This window comes from Triturus cristatus, chromosome 9 (assembly GCF_964204655.1).
Source record: "Triturus cristatus chromosome 9, aTriCri1.1, whole genome shotgun sequence".
Classification (NCBI taxonomy): domain Eukaryota; kingdom Metazoa; phylum Chordata; class Amphibia; order Caudata; family Salamandridae; genus Triturus; species Triturus cristatus.
In genome coordinates this window covers 383,316,963-383,338,730 of record NC_140592.1, presented here as the reverse complement: position 1 = coordinate 383,338,730, position 21,768 = coordinate 383,316,963, and the positions used below count along the sequence as shown (strand labels likewise).

At 45.3% G+C, this 21,768-nt stretch overlaps 1 protein-coding gene across 5 annotated transcripts in view; it reads right to left on the bottom strand.

Moving 5' to 3' along the window:
* RYR1 (ryanodine receptor 1) overlaps positions 1-21,768 on the bottom strand; it is a 1,245,571-nt gene that overhangs the window by 71,885 nt on the left and 1,151,918 nt on the right. For all 5 annotated transcript variants that reach the window (XM_085625233.1, XM_085625235.1, XM_085625236.1 and 2 more), the window contains 2 exons: positions 12,902-12,988; positions 5,266-5,487 (listed from right to left, as the gene is read on the bottom strand). In XM_085625233.1, the coding sequence (XP_085481359.1) occupies positions 5,266-5,487; positions 12,902-12,988 (309 nt within the window). The remainder of the gene's footprint in view (positions 1-5,265; positions 5,488-12,901; positions 12,989-21,768) is intronic.

The window sequence follows — 21,768 nt, the reverse complement described above, 5'->3', positions numbered from 1 at the left end:
AGGGTAGAGTGATTGTTTTCATGTCAGTGTACGTCCCGCCTGGGTTACAAGCTACTACATTCGCGGACCTGGGGCGCCTCCTCCTGGACCTCCCGGGTGGCCTGCTGGTGGTTGGGGGGGACTTCAATGCGGTAGTTTCTGGGTCTATGGATCGTCACCCCCCTAGGGACCTCCCCCGGGCACAGGCGTGGCTGTCCGGCCTTTTAGACACACTGGGCCTGGTGGATTGCTGGCGACTAAAGCACCCTACGCAGCTGCAATACACTTTCCACTCGGGCGCCCATGGTAGCCTCTCGCGACTTGACTACATCCTGGTCCCGGCAGCCCACGCTGGGAGGGTAGGAGAGGTGTGCCATCTGGCGCGGGGTATTTCGGATCACTCCCCATTACTGTTACATTTTGATGTCTTCCCGAGGGGGGAGGGCAGGGTGGCCCCAATCAATGCATGGTACTTACGAGACCCCACTATTCGTGCCGACTTGATTAAATCCTTACAGCGCTATTTTGACGAGAATGTGGGGTCTGTCCCTTCGGCCATCTCCCTGTGGGAGGCCTTTAAGGTAGTCCTCAGAGGGGAGGCCCTCTCCTTTATCTCCCATGCCCGGAGGCGTGAGCGGGAGGAGGTGACCCGGGTGGAGGCCGAGATTGTGGAACTGGAGGGTGACCTGGGGAGCGGGGTAACGGATGCCAAGTTGCATGTTTTGCACCTCAAGCAGGCGGCCTATAGGGCCCTCGTCACGGAGGCGGCCAGGGGCCTCAGTAGAGAGCAACAGGGACGATTGTATGATGTGGGCGATAAGGCGGGTAAATTGATTGCGTGGTTGGATAAGAGGGAGAGAGCGAGTCGTGTGGTTCCTTTGATTGAGAGGATGGATGGTACGCGTGTCACCGAGCCGGAAGCCATCGTCTCCTGCTTCGCGGATTACTTCCGCGAGGTGTACTCCCCGGTTTCCCCCTGTTCGGAGGAAGATTCCCATTCCCTGCTTCGGGACATAGCGCTGCCCTCCCTTTCGGTGGAGGACAGGAATTCGCTGGACGCTCCTCCCACCTCGGACGAAATTGCCCTGGCTATTCGCTCGGTCGCGTCCGGCAAGGCCATGGGCCCTAATGGTCTCCCCATCGAGCTTTACAAGCTACGCCCGGATGTACTAGCGCCCCACCTGCGCGCGATGTTCCTGGCGGCCCACTCGCAGGGTTCCCTCCCGCCGGACCAGCGTCTGGCCACGATTGTGGTGATACACAAGGAGGGGAGACCCCGTGAGCGGGTCACATCCTACAGGCCAATTTCGCTCTTGAACGCGGAACCTAAAATCCTCGCCAAGGTGTTGGCCAACCGGTTGGTCGGTGTGGTGGGCGACTTGGTCCACCAAGACCAATCTGGATTTATACCCCATCGCAACACGGCTCTTAATCTGCGACGCTTGCACGGGGTGCTCGCGCGTGTCCCGTTTGTGCGGGAGCCGGCCATCTTGGCATCCTTAGACGCCACCATGGCGTTTGACACGCTTGAATGGCCATACATCTGGGCGATGCTGGCGAAATTCGGATTTGGCCCGGGGTTCATTAGCTGGGTCAAATTGCTGTATTCGGGCCCATTGGCGCAGGTGGTGGTGAATGGGCGAGTCTCGGCCCCATTCGAGTTGGGGCGGGGCACGCGCCAGGGTTGCCCCTTGTCGCCGCTCCTGTTTGCACTGGCCTTGGAGCCCTTGGCGGAGTGGCTACGGTGGCACCCTTCTATCCGTGGTCTCCGCTGGACCCCTGAGTATGAGGACCGCGTGTCCCTCTACGCCGATGATATCCTTTTGTATCTCGCCTCCCCGCGCAAATCGCTGATAGTCCTGGTTGATGTTTTGCGCTCCTTCGGGCGTAACTCAGGCCTTGTCATCAACTGGGCGAAATCCTGCGTATATGTGCTTTCCGGGGAGGCTCCGGCCCTACCGCATGACTGCCCGATCCAGATTGCCTCCCAGGGGTTCCGGTACCTGGGTATATATATCACTCTAGACCCGGAGGCCCGCTATGAGCGGAACTTGATGCCCCCCCTCCAGCGCTTGCGAGAGGATGTCGCGCGTTGGCGGCGTCTTCCGCTCTCGCCACTTGGCCGAGCGGCCTTGTTTAAGATGATGTCCTTGCCGCGCTTTCTGTACGCCCTCCAGAACACTATGGACTTGGTACCAGCGCGCTACTTCCGCGAGGTGGAGGGCCTGCAGCGGCGCCTGTTCTGGGACGGGAGGCCGCGTATTGCTCTGGCCAAATTGACGCTCCCGTGGTACGATGGGGGGGTCGCCCTCCCGGACATTAAACGGTATTACTGGGCCTCCCAGCTAGCTGCAATCAATCATGGCCTTTACGGGCCCGCCTTGAACCCGGCATTTGAAATGGACAGGATGCTCCTGCCCGGTGGCGATTACAATCGAGCGCTCTATTCTGGCACGCCCGACTCCCGTCTGACGGGACCGACGCGTGTCATGGTGCGTGTATGGCACGCGGCTAATGCAGCTATGGGGTGGAAGGACCGTTTGACCCGGGCGTCACCGCTATATGCGTCTGAGAGGTTGGGCTCCCTGTGGACATCGAAGGGCTTCGAGAAGTGGGACACGATCGGAATCAGCACGGTGGGAGATCTCTGGACGAGGGGGGGTTTCAAGACTTTTGAGATGCTGCAGACGGAGTTTCAGCTGCAAGGCAGTGAGTACTTTCGATACTTACAAGTCCGCCACGCGCTGGCCTCCGTCTTCCCGGATGTTGCGTCCATTCCGGAGTCTTCCCCCCTGGAGGACAGGGTGCTGGATGGCCATGTGCCAGACAGCACGATCTCCCTTATATATAAAAAACTGATCAATGACAGATCGTGCCTGCTGACTGGCCTCCGCGAGGCCTGGGTTGCCGATGGGCTGGAGCTGGACGACGAGGATTGGATCTCCGCGGTGGCCTCTCCGAAGGAGGTGGCCATCCCGGCTCGCCTTCGTTTCGTCCAGCTTAAGATCCTTCACCGGGTTTACGTCACGGGGCCGAGGCTTCTACGTATGGGCTTTGCTGGTGACGGATTGTGTAAGCGCGGCTGTGGTGCTTTGGCAACTTTCATGCATATACTGTGGGAGTGCCCGAAAGTGGAGCGATTCTGGCGTGGTGTGCATGAGGTTTTGCGTGTGGTTACGCGTGTTGCACTGCTGCCTGAAGCGAGGAGATGCTTGCTGAATGTGTGGGAACCAAATGATTATTCGGTCCCGCAGACGCGGTGGGTGACTCTGGGATACATGATAGCGAAGCGTGACATTGCCCAATTGTGGGGATCCCAGAGGCCCCCGGCGGTGTTGGCCTGGAAAGAACATATGGATTGGTGTATGTTTCGTGAAAATGTAGTGTATGTGGCGAGGGGTAAGCCTGGGGCGTGGGTGAAAATCTGGGGCCCCTGGAACGCCTACCGTGGGGGTATTTGTGAGCCGCCACTCCTACCGGCAGCCTCGCCAGCCCCATCTCCTTAGCCGACCCCCTCCCTCAGCCGTGGGCACGTGGCTCCCCAGTCCCTGCTATACTCCCATTCCCCTCTTCAGAGTTTTGCTGCTGGTTAGGATCCCCCATTTACGGAGCATGTACTGTCACTTGGATCGCGGGTTGCCTTGCGGGTGTGGTTTTTTTTTTTGTGTTGTTCTGTTTGACAAAAGGAAACCGTATTGTGGGCTAGGAGTTATGCGGCCTACGCTATTGATATCACCTGATTTGCCAATCTGCTCCGCCAAGAGACTCTCACTGTATGTATGTTATATGCCTTTTGCTACTCTAGCGGCCGGCCGGATGGTTGTAGGCCCATGCCTGTAACTTTTTCATCGTGCAATAAACGGTTTCAAAAAAAAAAAAAAAAAAAGAAAGTCAAACCATTTTTTTCAGAAAGTGACTTCAGAATTTGTGTTCAAGCCCTTGTACTCTCCCAACTATATGGTGGTAAAGCCCTACTCCATGGCCTCCGAGACTCCACACTAGCACCCCTTACAGGCATCCTACATGCCGCAGCACATTTCATCCAGGGCCTGAAGACATATGATCACATCACCCCCACTCTAATGGAAATCCATTGGCTCCCTTTGCCAGCGTGCACCATCTTCAAAACTAGCTGCATCTTTTACAAAGTCATCACAGCCAGCACCCACGCTCTCACCATCTCTGGTGGTTATCAGCACACCTGCAGCCAGGACACCGTCAGACTGCACACTCAGAAGAGAAAAAAAGAAAAAACAAGACAACAGATCTTTTCCATCTATGCACCCAGGACAACATCCCCATATCCATCAGGACCACCCTAAAGCTGCTCCAATTTAGGAAAGAGAGTTGAAGACCCACTTCTTTAAAGAACACTACATCACAATGATTCCACAACACATCTTCCTCTAATACATGCATACTTTAAGCTTTTCTGTGACCATTTACAGTGCTCTGCTGCCTTGTAGCTAGGTTAGTGCTGTAGAAATACAATATACATACTTACTTTATAATCAAATTTTGGTACAGGCAGTAACTAACATACACCATTTCAGACTTTTGAAAGAGACCTTGGCATGGAAATGGAGCATTTTCCACCCACCATTCAGAGACTCCAGAAAGAGTTTGGCGGGTGGACTAGGAACCAAGGCAGCCCTGGAAAATGTTTATTAGTCACACTTTCCAACAAGCCAACATAGCAAAGGAATCCAACCATCTGCAGAGGTGTATGTGTGTTGGGGAGTGGGCTTCGTCTCCGAAGTACGTTTTGAGGAAACTGTCAGAAAGCAGTATTCATGCTTTAGTTTCTGTCACTGTATCCAAGAGTTTTAGGTCCTATAACAACAAAATTGCCCAAGACTGTAGCAGCCCACTGAAAATCTCTACTCTTCCCTGAGGCCCAATCCAACCATGAACACATCTCAGCACATTTCAACCTCATATCCTGCAGATACATGAACAACTCATATTCATGGTAAGAGACTTCCACGTCCAAAATGGTCATGAAGAGCTCCAAACATGGGGAACATATATACCACTTCCCTAAACTTTCAGCAAGTCATCACTACATCGGTAACAACCTTCACCCACTCTCCTTAAACTTCATTGACTTATGGAAGATCTCTTGGCATCTCTTGATACATAACCCTCCCACAGTTCTTACCAAGCTAGGGCGACATGTGTGGTACGCCTGTCAACTCACATTTAAGCATTTCTATTCAATGATGAAGTCTTGGTAACTGTACGCATGTAAAATTGTACCCATGCATAAGGTAGCTGCTACCTCACCTTTAAGCAGTTGTAACCGATGATACAGAGGAAAGCGATTAAGGTGTGAGTGATTGATAGAAAGTTCAAGGCTGGTTGCATGTATCCAGTACTCTCTTCAAGGAAGAAGTAAACAATACTCTCTTCTTCATCCTCATCACCTTCCTCAAATCCGGATCCTTCCAGTTCTTCCTCAAACCCAGAACCTTCAAAGACTTCTTCGCCTTTGGGAGAATCTGACACCTATAATGAAACCAATGGGTAAGAAAGCAAAGTAGCAGGGCGTATTTTCTCAGAATAAACATAGTCTAGTTTCAGGATCTCATTCAGCAATTTGTTTAGGGTGCTCACATGCCATGTTGAACTTTTCATGTCCCTAGGTTGATGGAGCAGAGCAGATTCCAGGTAGTCCAATATTTCATGACATAGATTCACTGAGTGGTTTACAATAGAGTGAGAGCATTGAAGGATTTTTGCAACATGACAGTACTGCTTCAAGCAATCTATCTATGAAGCTGAAATTGTTGCAGGTGCAATAGTAAATGATTCTTCTGTATAGGCATTCACAATAGCATTGCATAACTGCGTTTACAGTTTCTCTGCATCCGAGCACTACTTCAGCAGAGGTGCCTATAATAGACTGCGGGTGTAGCACATACTTTATTATCACATCACAGTGTAACTGAGTTGCTCTGTCACCTTCTGTAAAAGAGACATAGGTTTTGTTTTCTTTTTTCATTGTGTGACTTCCTTATAAGCCTATCTTACATGGTATTGGGATTCTTTGTGATATGGCATGTCTGTGATGGTGTAAAGGTTTATCGTACAGGGTGTGAGCATTATCAAGTGTCTTGTTCACATGGCAAGACTTTCAGGAGTTTGTTAAAGAGGAATACACTGTTATGCTTCTATCTGAAATAGGGCGAAACTGTATCAGACAGTCATATTTAATCAGGTGTGGTAAAGTCAGGATGTTCTGTACACCTGAATATAACAGTATTACTGCAACAGAGAACTATTTATGGCAAGAGATGACTGTATCAGGGGCTTCTCTGTAACAAATTGCAACTCTATTGGGGATTCTGGTCTCTACATTAGAATTCAACTGTGTGACTCTATTTGGGTCTTCCCTTTAGCGGGGCATGCATGTAGCAGACGTTCTAAATAAAATGGTGAGACTGCAAAAGGAGTCAGAGTAAGACTTTCAAGGTGATATTTATGGTAGGGTGTGGTTATTTCATAGGTTTTCTACTACAAGGTGTGACTGCATGAGAACAATCTTGGAGAGAGCACAAACCTAACACTTCTTCTCAAACAGTGTTTCAATTATCAGGGTACTCTCTATGACAGGGATTAACTGTTTCCGTGGATTCTGTATCCCAGTGGTTCTTAACCTGTAGTCTGGGGACCCTTGGGGCCCAGCAGACCCTACTCAAGGGGTCCGAGACAGCTTAGAAAATTTAATAAAATTAACAGATTAATAGAGTTAATTAAATAAAGAAGCAAAATATACAATTGACAATGTTAAAACATTCTATAAATGTGAAGGAATTTGAAATTGGAGGACGAAAATTAAGTTAGTATCCTCAGATTGATTCATTGGAGCAGTGCAAGTGCATTTAACAGAATATAGTATGGACGATGAGTGGCCTCAATTGACTTTAGCAAAGCTCCAACCTTCCCCAAAATCTTTTTTGTATTGTTTTGAGTTCAAATCATCGAAAACACTTTGGCTGATGTTCTGGATTTCAGTAATGATACAGTGGAGGTCCCCGGATTCCAATACAGATTTAGGGGCCGATTCCGATCCGGGTCGGAAGGGCACCGAACGCGATCCGGCCGGAAAAACTACGAGCCGTACGTGTCTTTTCTGCCCGACTCGTACAGCTGTAAGAGCGAGCCAGTACGATGCGAGCTACATGAAAATCACCGACCGAGTCGTTTCCGGGTCCGAACCGCTCCATACGTCTCGGTCGTAAGCTAACCGTGGCGTGCAATGGATGCGATTCACGACCGAGCCAGTACGGTGCACGCGTCAGCCAGCCTGTGCGAGCCGGAGGGTCCGGCTTGCAAAAGCTCCCGGAGTCGGACTTCGGGGGTCCGCGTCGGACCCCCCCGACACCCGCAGCCGTACGACTCGCACACAGGGGGAGACACATGGGACTCCCCCACACAGGCATGTACGGCGCGGATGGCACCGATGCGTACCCACTGTAGGGGGCGCACTTGTTCGAGACGTAGTCAATGGGAGCGCATGTACGCGTCGTACAACTAGCTCCCATTGACTTCTAAGGGAGTCCGACCGAACCGAGTCCGACAGCATACGTGCGCATCGTACTCGCTTGGTCGGACTGTAGGGGTCCGGCTCGGTCGGAAAACACTCCGGATCCGACTCGGTCGGAGTGCTTTCCGACCCGGATCGGAATCGGCCCCTTAGTGGGGATCCCCAGGTTCCAGTTATGATTAAGTAGGGGTCCGCAGAAGTCAAAAGGTTAAGAACACTGCTCTATACAGTGTCTGACTTTGTCAGGCTCTCTAAAAAGGAGTGTTTCAATGTATTTAAGATCTACAACAGGGGCAGACAGCCTTTTTTTTAGATATGTATTGTCAATAAAATGGTACTATTATACTAGGGTCCTCTAAAACAGGAAGTAACTGCTTAAAGGGTCACTTCCAGAAGCTGTGAAAATCATGTTGAAGGACTTTATTAGTGGTTCTCTAAACAGAAAGCAACTTCATAACAAAACTCTGTAACAGGTTGTTGCTATACATGGAGTTACTTTATAACACGGCATAGCTGCGTTCTGTGGTCCCCTCAGTGGGCATATCCTATGAAGCAGCATGCACTCAGCACCACATTAACATTGCTGGAATACTACCAACTCATCTCAAGCCAAAAGGAACCCCCCTACTTTGGCCAGCCTTTATTTCAATGAGGAATTGTGATCCAGGAATGAACTACAGACGGAATGGCACTTAAGGGGTAACTAGTCACAATATCGAAAAAAATATATCAACTGGACAGAATATCGAGGTTTTTTTAAATAGAATGGACAGAATATCAAATTGCAAAAATATAGTGATGCAGAATATCGAAATTCAGGTAAGAAATATCGATTTTCATAATACTGAAGTTAGTAATATCGACAGTCATAATATAGTTGTTAAAAATATCGATTTTTTTATAGTGTTTTAAGTGTTAGTATATGTGTTAAAAGTATGTATTATTTTTGTAATGTATGTTTGAATTTTATGTTATTTAATTTTTTTGTAATTTAATTCCGTAGTGGGTTGTAGGTTTATAGGGGAATGTGGTGGGAAGTAATTTAATTATAGTAAATTAAATATGAATTTTTAGGAATTATTAATTATTTTTAATTTATTTTGCGTTTTAGTTCTGTAGCGGGTTGTGGGTTTATAGGGGAGTAGGGTGGGAAGTCATTTAATTGTAATCAAGTAATTATTTATTTTTATTTATTGGTATTGATAATTAATTTATTGTTAATTATGAATTGGTAATTCATTTTTATTAATTGATTAAATGATAATTATATTAATTGTATTAATTTATTATTTGGAGCGGGTTGTGGGTTTATAGGGGTGTAGAGTGGGAAGTAATTTAATTGTAATTAAGTAATTATTGAAATTATCTTTGTGTATTGATAATTAATTTACTGTTAATTCATTATTAATTGCTACTTTTTTATTACTTATAAATTTTTGGTATTGACAATTAATTAGTTGGTAATTAATTATTAATAGGTAATTAATTTCTAAGAAATAATATGTTTTGGTATTAATAATTTATTAATTAATTATTAAATATTTTGCAATTGGTAATTAATTTTAATTATTTTTTTATTGGTATTGATAATTAATTAATTTGTATTTAATTATTAAATCATTACTTTCCCTACTGTTGCACTCACTGGAGTGGGAATAGTAATTTTTACCCCTACGCTATCCAACACTTTCCCTACTGTTGCACTCACTAGAGTGGGAATAGTAATTTTTACCCCTACACTATTCAACACTTTCCCTACTGTTGCACTCTCTGGAGTGGGAATAGTAATTTTTACCCCAACACTATCCAACACTTTCCCTACTGTTGCACTCACTGGAGTGGGAATAGTAATTTTTACCATCCCGATATCCAACGGTTTCCCTACTGTTGCACTCACTGGAGTGGGAATAGTAATTTTTACCCTCCCGCTATCCAACGCTTTCCCTACTGTTGCACTCACTGAAGTGGGAATAGTAAATTTTACCCTCCCACTATCCAACACTAAAAATATTGAATATTTTTAAATATTATTAAGTTAACATATATATTAAAAATAAAAATGCATGTTTATTTTCTTTTTAATTTACATTAATTATTTATTAATTTTAAGGTTATTTAAGTATTTGTAAGTATGTGTTATTTAATTATATTAATTATTTCATTATTTTACATTACTTTTAAGACATTTAAAAAATTTGATATTTTAACAAACTATATTATTTACAACGATATTTTGCATTCGATATTTTTGTACTTACCTGTTTGTAGATAGGAATTCGATATTCTGGTGTTCTATATTTTGTCAGCGATATTCTGGCAGCTCAATATTCTGATCGTCGATATTCTGTCAGTGATCCCACTTAAACAGGGAGGATGAGTTCCACCTTACTCAATTGCTTCACTGGACTGCCACAAGAAAAGTCAAAAGAAAGGCCAGCTGGGACAAAACGACATTGGAACAAATATTTGCTAATAAAACGACATGAGAGGGTATAACCCTACTGCAGAGAGTAATTTCAGACATGGGCATCAGCCCAAAATACAGCTATATTTTAGAATGGGAAGAGGACATAGGCCACGAAATCTCCCAAGACACATGGGAGCGGATATAGGGAGAGTGGCAAAATCATTTACGTGCACCTAACAATGCCTATAAACTACTTACACAATGGTACCTTTCTCCAACACTGTACATGCTATATTTGGAGGCACGGACACATGCTGCAAGGGTTGTGGGGGACAAGGGAATTTTTTTTTAAATGTGGTGGTCCTGTGGCCATGTTCGAAACTACTGGATAGACATACTGTCTCACATTAGAACTATACTGCTGTGAGGTTAAATAGGGCCCGCGCACAAACGCTCCAATTTTTACCTATTCGCATTTAAAGTTGACATCTTTTTAGACTATGATTTTTAGCACATTTTGCTTGAGTGCTTGCATGCGACAGTGTACTCAGAAAGTGTTCCGCTTACAAATAAATTTCTTCGTAGGCACATTATCATACTATTGTACACTTTGTTTAAGGACCAAGTACACTGTGCAAACTGCCCTTGTTTGTTGTTGTTTGTTTAACAACAGCTCTGGGTGTATAGAATCAACAATGACAGCTAGACCGGAGCTCAGGCACAGAACCAATGGGTACAGTTTTCATTAAATAAGCGACACCAAGCCTTTGTTCGCCAGAGGAGCATTTCTATGAATTGTCCTGTCGCCCCATGCCTGAGTTCCAGCCAAGCTGAATTTCATCCCTATCCTAAGAGGGATGACGGCCTGTTCTACATCAGGCAGGCTACCAAATGACACACACACGCACACAGGTAAATGGGGAGTTAAGGCATCTGAAAGAATTACATCTACTCTATGCTCTCTCGGTTAGGCACTATTAGGTAGGAGTACGATTATATGTATTCATATAATTCATGCAGCAACTATAATGGTTGAATTATTAATCTTTTTCACCATTCTCGTAATGCTAGTTACTATGGTTTGTTTCATTTTATTAATCATTGCAACGCAGGTATTTTACAATAGAATCCAATTGCTTCAATAAATGTTTGAAGTGCCAGTTCATGTATTTCTTGTGTCTCCCTCTGGGCATGACTGTGATAAAAATGAAAGGGTAGATCTGTTTCCAAAATTTCTTTAGGGGAATCAGGGTCGTCATGTTATGAGGCTGCAGGCACCATTAGATACCTTGTGAGGTTTACAGGTCCAGATGGTGCACTGTGAGCTAGTCAGGAACAAGGTCAACATATTCTGATGGTATTAGTGGACCCAGTCCTCCACAGTTTTGATGCTTATGCTGCTCAAACACATAGGGGTCGATTGCGATGTCCGCCCTCCACGCATCGAAAAAAGGGACCACCCGCCATAGGTGCGGCGGTCCCTTCCTTGCAATTATGATGCGCCTGCCATACTGGCGGGCGCATCCCGTATTTTTAGCATTGCGGTGGGCAGTGCTGCCAGCAGCACCGCCGCAAGGTTAAAAATGCAAGTTGCGCATTTGAATGCACAACATGACAGGCATCGCACGGCGCCTGCCACGTTGTACATGCAAATGCAGGGGCATACCATAGGTACCCCCATGTGTATCCCCCACCCATTCAACACCCTGGTGATCCGCTACGGGGCCCCAACACAGAAGACCGAATGCCGCCATGGAAAGGCTGAGGACCACCTGCTACATAATATGGACGGCGGTGTCTTGCAGACACCGCCTCCATGTTATAGGCTTTTTCCGCCCGGTCGACATGTCGCCCGGCGGACGGTCTGGTAATATGGCGGGGGAAAATGGGTGGCGGGCGGTGGATTATGGCGGGCAGATTACCACCGCCATGCGGGTGGTGGCGATCCGCCTGCCATTGTAATCGACTCCATAGTCTTAATGAATTAGTAAGAGCAGTACTACAATACTTAGCATCTTACTCTCCATGGAACATCGATTATTCTACTGGCTGAACATGGAATGAACAGTATTTATCTCTTGACAACAACAACCAGTAAGATAATCACACATCTCTTAACGGCAGCATGCCTTGCCCTCACCCAATTTGGGAAACAACCAATATCTCCACCTAGCAACTTAAGGAACATATATGGCATGGAGAAGCTAACAAGACTAGTCCCTGATTGAATTGACAAATTCACTAAAATCCTGCCCTCCTTTCAAACCCATATGAAGCGGGATCACACTCTGGCGGTGACTCCCACCCTTGTTCCTGATATGGTCTGAAGGGCGGGCCTGCATTTCATGTCATCGTCATGACAGGGCTTCTCTGATCATAGCACATAAGAAGAAACAAACTCCTTTTGACACACACGGGATGGGTTAGGGGGAATATGTCTATCCATTGTACTGTATCGTTCTACATGCTTTTTGTAAAGCTCTCTATTTTTTAATGATCTTTGGTTGTAACAGTGCAAAACAGAAAATAAAGTGATTAAAAAAATAACAGGGTATGACTGTACAAGGGGTGTTTTTTTAAATGTGTGGCTTTATGCTTTGACCATAATAAATTTCACTGTATACCAGGAAGTGACTGCCTAACCATTCTCTCTAACAAAGTGTGACTTGATGCCTGAGCGTGACTGTTTACTGCAGAACTCTTTAGAATAGGGTATAAATTTATTAAGGCTAGTACCTGCCAGGGTGTGGTTTAAGGAAATTTCTAAATGTGGCATCACTTTTTTATTGGTTTTCAGTGCTCTATTTGCATGTATAAGAGTACCATTTCCGGGCTTTGTTGCCTCTATGTCAGCTGTGTTTTATTTAGTAAGTTCTATTACATACCGATTGTATCAGTATTTATATATGTTTGGGACAGGTCAGTATGCCTCTGTGACAGTTGTCTTTCTACAGAGAGCTGCTCACCTTATAGAAAAGAAGGATGAAGTTGATTGCAAAAGCAAGGAAAAGAGCCAGGAACCGGAGGTTGTAGAAGTTTCTGGACAGATAATTCTGAAATTATAAAATGCATTCCCATTAGTCGGTGTACAGATCATCGTCAACATCATTCTGTAGGATCGAGATTCAAAGAAGAACATAAACTGGAGAGAAATGAAGCACAAATCTATCACTTAAAGCACACTGGGCTGCCAGCACCCCCATTTCCGTTTTATTGTGTTTGATCCTCACCCTACGCCATCGGACACACACATTTCTGTTTGCAATAAATCTGAAATAATGGTAATAGTAATATAATGAACATTTGTTTTATGTTCTCTACTCAAATCTAGGCATTGTATGTGCACTAGAAGGCTTCAATTGTACTGGGGAAAAATTACATGAAGCACAGAAACTCTGTGAGTTGGGTTTCACCTCCTTAGCTTTCCGTTTCTTCCTTTTAGCTTCACTCCATAAAAACTACCTTTAATGATTTATTCAAAAGAGATACCTCTAAGCACATGTCTCACAATGTCCAAACAAAATTAGATCTAGAATGGTCATTAGCTGCTGCAAATATTGCAGTGTTGCTGATTAACTTACCTCTGTGGAATCATCCTCTCCTATTGGTCAGAAACACCAAAACATCTGTGAAGGACGCTGTTCCTACTGTGAGTTAGAATGCTGAGCATTTCCAGGATGTGCTCCTGACATGAATATTGTGTTGAATATTGTGTTGCCTACATGTACAAGTTACTTACCTTCGGTAACATCTTATCTGCTAGAGACATAGGCCATCATTACGATTGCAGTCGGTAGGACAGCCAACCGCCATCATATCGGGCAGGTGATCGTCCGACGATGAGTCAGCGGTCCCACCTGCCCTCTTACAACATGACCGCCAGCACAGAAGTCAGAAAGTGCTGTTTGGTACTGCAGCCTGTGCTACGGCCCAGGGAATGGGCCGCAGTACAATCCGCAGTACAAAAAAACACTTTGTGCACATCCTTGCACTGTGTGCCAGGCTCCATGTGGTGCCTGGCACAAAGTGCATGGATGTGTGGGGGGCACCCTCTGTGCCCCCCAGGCCACTCAGTAGCGGCCCAAAGGGAACAGTCTGTTTCCATCTGCCTTTTCATCTCGGTCAGACCGCCATTAAAAGGAAGTCTGAGAGGGACATCCTAACCCCTCTGGCAGTGCCTGAACAGGCAGCGCTTCTACCGTAGGGATAAGATTCCAACTGCTGCCTCGATGGGTGCTTTGAGCCGGTATTGTAATCTGGAGGTCTGGCCAATGGCCTGGATGTTGGGAGGTCCGTCACCGACGACCTGTCAGTGGCATAGTCTACCCGCAGATACCTTACCTTGGAATTCTCCGCAGGCGCCAGACTGGATCCAATTTTTTTTTCCAGCAGAACCTCTGCACGTCAGTTCAGGGCATTGTGCAACTCCGTATCGATGTTGTCCACCGAATGTGATGTCAACCGACTCCATATAATCCCTTCCCCGATGCACTTGTGTCAATTTCAGGGCCAAAACAGGGAGCCACCTTAGGAACTGGCTATGGAAAGAGTGTGCCCAAAAGATAGATACATCTTTAAATTAACCACTACAAGTGGTAAAATACTATATAATGAATAAACCACCACAAGTGGTAATTTACTATAAAATAATTTCAAGAAAGGGATGTTGTTGGTAAGAAGAAAACAAGTTGCAAATAGGGAAGATGGGTGGGTCAGTACGGAATCTGCAGCTAGGCTATGTCTCTACCAGATAAGGCATTACCGAAGGTAAGTAACTTGTCCATCTGAGACATCTAGCCGCAGATTCCTACCTTAGAATTAGATACCAAAGCAACACCATCCCTGGAGGTGGGTCTACGAACTGCCCTTACCAAAAAATCTAAATATAGAACTAACTGGTCTAATGAAAGACAGAAAGAACCAGTAACATGAGAAATCAGGTGAGAATAAAAATACACTCCGCTATAAAAACTGTGGAAAAACCACAGATAATAACAGTAAAAATATACATGGAAATGCATGGGTACGCAGAGTCCTTGGCAATGGAAAACAATGTGCCAAAATACACCAATCAATATGATCCCACATGACACAGACCCAAGGTGGGAATTGGAACCATGAATAGCTGAAGCCCGTAAAAAAACAGGCCCGCAGAAACCGTTACAGAGCAAAGTTCAACATACCCACAGCAATTGATACAATCTGGGGTAAAAACACCAAGAAGAAACCTCGAACACATGTTCAATTAGGGAAGCGGGAGACATGCTTCTACTACAAAACCTGGAAGAACTCCAGGCAGTAGAACCCTGCTAGAAACACCCCACAGGGAGGACCCACAGCGAGGTGGAGAAGAAAAGCAATGCATCTAGACATAACTCAAAAAGGTGACACAGAGGCAGTGGTAACCAAAAGAAATATACACACAATGTTTTGAGAAATATATATTATATATATATATATATATGTCCAGAACTCGTCCTACTATTCCAATGTCAGAAAGGACGAAGCAAACCCAGGTTAAGTGCTTGAAAATTTATTTTGTGCCCAGCACCGCCGCCATTAAGCGTTTCAGCCCTCTAGGGGCCTTGGTCTTATGATACATCACATGGCTCATTTCTCACAATTTAAAGTGGCAGTGCTCAGGAAGAACAAACAGACACTTCCGATTCATCATCATTGAAACGGAAGAAATTCAACAAAGTACATCATGTAATACCTTATTTTCCCAAAAACATGTATTGTAACATTGGTAATGTGCAAAGTAACGCAAAGTTATGGTATGAATACCAAAGTTTTGATCAAACAGTTCATGTTTTGACTAATAAATAAATAAATAAATATAATTTAAAAGCCAAAAAAGAAGTTAAAAGAAACGTTATCATCATAACAACTTAAACGGAACACATTCTAAAACATAGTACTCCATGTTGATAAAGTCAATATGTGAACCATGGATAAGTCATGACAAAGAATCCAAACTGGAAAGGGCATACAGGTAAAATACCTCATTCTAATATTGATATCATGAAATTATGACAATATCAATACCCGTTACATTCAATGTCAAGTTATACATTTTGCGCTTATACCATGTTGCCACTCTGTCATATGCACAAGGGGAAAAGAAGGTAGATGACTCCTACGGCCCCAGTGGGCTGTTGTACTAACCAAACAATTCAACTACTTTTAGTCCGTTGTCTGCCTGATGTCACGTGAAATTGTGATACTAACCTACTGTGCAAAACTGTGCTATATAAATAAAGTTACAATATCAAAATTTGGTTAAAAAAACTAGCAGCATGCATAAATAGATATATCAGGATTGAATATCGAGGAACTAACAGTTTATAGATGGGTGAAAAAGTCCTCACTGGAATTCAATCCGTTTGGAATTTTACTATCCAATTCCAATATATATCTAGTTTCCAATTTCCTCAGCAGAGAGTCTCGGTTACCGCCTCTTCTTAGGGTAGGAACTGAGTCTATCACAAAATATCGCAACTCACTTGATCTTCTTGCATATACTTCATCAAAATGACGAGCTACTGGATATGCTGGATCACCATGGTTGATAGATCGAATGTGCTGGAGTATCATTTTGTGGGCCTGGAGTCTTGTGCTACCCACATAACGTAGCCCACAAGGACACTCCAGCACATAAATTGCAAACTCCGTTTTGCAAGTGAGTTTTTTGTCAATTTTGGTGATCCGGCTACTCAATGGAGTAGTGTATTCTGTTTTATTCACTCCATGTTTACACACTTTGCAGCTTGCACATTTAGTAAAACCTTTGCTGGCCGAGAGCCACATTGTGTTCTCAACCAACTCAGGGCTACTCTTAACAAGGGAATCACTCATTGAGCGTGCCTTTCTAAAAGTCAAATTAGGTGACCGAGAAAGAGTACTACCCAACACAAGATCATTTTTGACCAAAGCCCAATTCTTATTGATGATCTTCCTTATAGTATGTTGTTGGTTACTATAGGTTAGAATCAGTCTAGGTGGATGAGAGGTCCCTGGTTCAGTGGTAGTGTCAGTAGAAGGTTTGATAGCCAATGCCCATGTTCTACCCTGCTCGTTAGCTTTAGACATGGCTCTGTCTACCACTCTGGCGGTGTATCCTCGTCTCAGAAATCTCGCCCGGCATTCAGGCTGTGCTCTGTGACAATCGGAATCAATGGTACAAACTCTTCTGATGCGCAGCATCTCCCCAAAGGGGATGCTGTGGATCAGGTGTACAGGATGATGACTAGATGCATGTAATAGTGAATTACCAGCAGTCGCCTTCCTATGGAGTCTCGTATGTAAATGATTGTTTAAAATGAATAATTCGACATCCAAAAAGCAAATGCTGTCACAACTGACTTGACCTGAAAACTTCAAATTTAAATTATTCTCATTGATGTTATCAATGAATTGGAGAGCCCCAATCTCCAGGCCCTTCCAAATAATGAGCAGGTCATCAATGTACCTATACCAGCGTATTATATGGTTAGACAGAACTTCTTCAAATGCTGACCTGAGGACCTGTTCCTCCCAAAGTCCCATGTGCAGACAAGCGTAACTAGGGGAGAAACAGGCCCCCATAGCCACGCCCCTGATCTGCTGATAGACTTGCCTTTGAAATAGAAAGAAATTATTCTCTAGACACATTGATATTATTGACATTAGCCTTTTGTTATGTTCAAAGAAACAGATGGAATGTTTACTCAGATAATAATCAACCGCCTTGAGTCCGTCTCTATGATGAATACTAGTATATAGTGACGAGACATCAAGAGAGATGAGTAAATAATCATCATGCCACACAATATCGCCCAATTTGCGTAAAAGGTCCCCTGTATCAAGAATGAAAGAGGGTGAAGTTCTCACAAACTCTTGGAGAAAAAAATCAACATATTTACTAGCATTCTCCAAGATACTATTACGGGCTGATATTATTGGCCTACCAGGTGGAATTAGAGCATTCTTATGAATTTTGGGTTTAAAATAGAGTACTGGCATGACAGGATGGTCATTCTTAAGAAAATGAAATTCATCCGATGTTAACAGTCCCTTGCTCTTCCATGCCAGTAAACTAGAGTAGAATGTGTTCCAAAATTATTTGACCAGTGCCATATCGCTCCTTCTATAGCATTCAGGCATACTCAATTGGCCCATGGCCTCTGACATATATATATTACGTGGCCAAAGTACAATATTACCACCCTTATCGGATTGTCTGACAATGAGATTGTTATTGTCCTGTAATTTCTTCATCATATGGTAATACGAGTTGTCCGGGGCAGTATAACTTCTTTTGATAGCCCCTAGTCTTTTGTATAGCGATTTGAGTTCTTGTGCTACCTTGCCATGAAATAAATCAATGTTGTCCCTCAGCATAATAGGGCAAAACGTCGATTTAGGTTTGAAAGGTGTCAAAGCACCCACATCTTGCCTTGCTATTTCTTGGCTGAATGATGTCATGGAATTATCAGCCTCCTGTTGCAGGACATGTAAATCACGCATCAGACCAACATCACCCACCGTCAATGCTGAAGAAATGTTAGCTAAAACTTCAACCTGCTTGTTTTTAGTGGGACCTTGCATTACGTGAAATATATTGAAACCATTTCTGAACTCCATACTGATCAGACACCGACACAGGGGTGGCATTGCTAGTCCGTCCTCATATTTATTTCGATATTATTGCTATGACGCGTTTCGGCATATATATATATGAACAAGTTACTTACCTTCGGTAACGCTTTTTCTGGTGGATACAGTATCTACCTGTGGATTCCTCACCGTATGAATACCCCCTGCGCCAGCATTCTGCGGAAATTCTTTCCTAGCTCTCCCACATCAACGAGGACGTCACAATAGCATGGCTCCGCTCGCGACACCGTATGATGTCATCGGAGCCATAAGAGGACCTCGTCAGCGTGCTGACGTCAGTCCCCCCCCATTTTTTCCGTGCCACCGAGGCAAACGGGCGGACCGACACATTTTCAAATGCACACATAGTATACCAAATATATACACATATATAAAACCACAAATGCATAACCAATAAAGGTATAGAGAAATAGCAACAGAATAAGCATTTCTCATTATTAAAACATAAGCATGATTAAGACATATTAAAAAAACATCCATGTCAAATAATTTTAAAAAAATTGGTAGAACCAGGTGGACAACGGGGAGGCGGGCGGGACAGAGAGAAATCCACAGGCAGATACTGTATCCACCAGAAAAAGCATTACCGAAGGTAAGTAACTTGTTCTTCTGATGGATACTTCTGCCTGTGGATTCCTCACCTTATGAATAGATTCCCAAAGCCGTACCTCTCCTGGAGGAGGGTGTCCACCTGACTAGACCAAAAAATCTTGCAAAACAGAACGAGCAAAATGGCGTTCCCTCCTAACCTCAGAGTCCAAGCAGTAATGCTTTACAAAGATGTGGAGGGAGGCCCAAGTTGCTGCTTTACAAATATCAAGAACAGAAACACCTCTAGCCAAAGCAGAAGAAGTAGACTTAGCTCTGGTAGAATGAGCTCTGATACCTTCAGGCGGTTCCTTCTTGGCCAAGGCGTAGCAAATCTTAATGCACAAGATGATCCATCTGGAAAGTGTCCGCTTGTGCACAGCTCTACCCCTCATTCGTCCAATGTAGCCCACAAAGAGCTGACCGTCCAGCCTCAGATCTCTTGTCCGATCCAAATAAAAGCTGACAGCTCTCTTACGGTCCAAACGATGCAGTCTCTCTTCCTCCTTGGAAGGGTGAGGGGGAGGATAGAAGGTGGGTAAAGTAATGGACTGTCCCATATGAAAAGGCGTAACCACCTTGGGAAGGAAAGCAGCCCTGGTCCTTAGAACCAACTTATCCGCATGAATGGTCAAGAAAGGAGGTTGCGAACTAAAAGCCTGAAGCTCACTTACCCTCCTAGCCGAGGTAATGGCAATCAAGAAAACCGTTTTAAAAGAAAGAAGTCTCAATGGGCAAGTATGAAGAGGCTCAAACGGAGAACCCATTAAAAAGGTAAGAACGCTATTCAAATCCCACTGAGGCATTATGAAAGGCGTGGGAGGGAACTTATTTGTAAGACCCTTAATGAACCTCATGGCAATGGGGGATTTAAATAAAGACGGCTGGTCCGGCAAACATAGAAAAGCCGACAAATAGCCCTGAACAGTGGTCACAGCACAACCTTGCTGTGCCAAATAAAGTGAAAACTCCAGAATATTAGACAAACGGGCCTTCAAAGGGTCAATGTCTCTCTCTCCGCACCACCTAACAAATCTGGACCATCTGGAAGAGTAAACAGACTTAGTGGAGTGTCGCCTGGACGATAAAACAATATCTACTATCTCCAGCGGGAGAGAGAAAGAACTCAGGTTGCCCCGTTCAATCTCCAGGCATGGAGGTGCAGGCTCTGGAGGTAGGGGTGTAGAACCTGCCCCTGCGAGAGGAGGTCTGCCCTGAAAGGGAGACGGAGCGGAGGATGCGATGAGAGGTGAAGAAGATCTGTGTACCACACCCTTCTTGGCCAATCCGGGGCAATCAATATGACTTGGGCCCGGTCTTGGCGAATCTTCCTCAGAACCCAAGGAATCAAGGGTATGGGAGGAAACGCGTAAAAGAGTTGCGAGCTCCAATCCAATTGAAACACGTCTCCCAACACTCCCTGCAACAGAAACTGGAGACTGCAGAACAACATGCAGTGTGCGTTCTCGCGAGTGGCAAACAGGTCCAACCGAGGAGACCCCCAAATCTGAAAGATGCAATGGACCACCTCCGGATGAAGCCGACACTCGTGATCGGCCGAGTGACGCCGACTGAGACTGTCCGCACGTACATTCAGCACACCGGCCAGATGATTTGCAAACACACTAATCCGATGGCCCTGAGCACAGGACCAGAGTCGCAGAGCCTCTCGGCAGAGACGATACAACCCTACACCTCCCTGTTTGTTGATGTACCACATCGCGGTAGTGTTGTCCGTCAGGACCTGAACCGACTGACCTCGAAGGGAAGGAAGAAAAGCCTTTAGTGCCAAACGAATCGCCCGCAAATCCAGCAGGTTGATATGAAGCAACCTTTCCTCTGGAGACCAAAGACCTTCGACCTCCAGATCCCCCAGATGAGCACCCCACCCTCAAGTGGAGACATCCGTGATCACCGTGGCTACCGGCGGAGGAGACTGAAAGGGCTTTCCTTGAGACAGGTTGCCCTGCACACTCCTCCAAGTTAGCTCCACTGCAGCTTCTCTGGAGATTCTGATCTTCTCCCCGAGATCTCCGTTGTGCTGATACCACTGCCTGCGGAGGCACCACTAGAGTGCCCTCATGTGCCAGCGTGCATGACTGACCAACAGTATGCAGGAAGCAAACAGACCGAGCAGACGAAGGACCTTCAGGACTGGAACAACCGCTTCATCGTGAAATAAAGGAATCATTTCCTGAATGTCGAGAATCCTCTGCGGAGGAGGGTATGCTCGACACACAGAAGTGTCCAGTATTGCCCCTGTGAACTGGCTGCACTGAGAAGGCACCAGGTGAGATTTGGGTACATTTATCGAGAAACCCAATTTGAACAACAGATGAGTTGTCACCTGCAAGTGGCACGATACCAACTCTGGAGAATCTGCTTTCAACAGACAGTCGTCCAGGTAGGGGAAAACAGGAACCCCTGACCTTCTGAGATAAGCCGCTACCACCGCCATCACCTTTGTAAAGACTCAAGGCGCGGAAGTGAGACCGAACGGAAGAACCGCAAACTGATAATGTTGCGATCCTACCGTGAACCGGAGATTCTTCCGATGCGACCTCAGGATGGGAAGATGAAAATACGC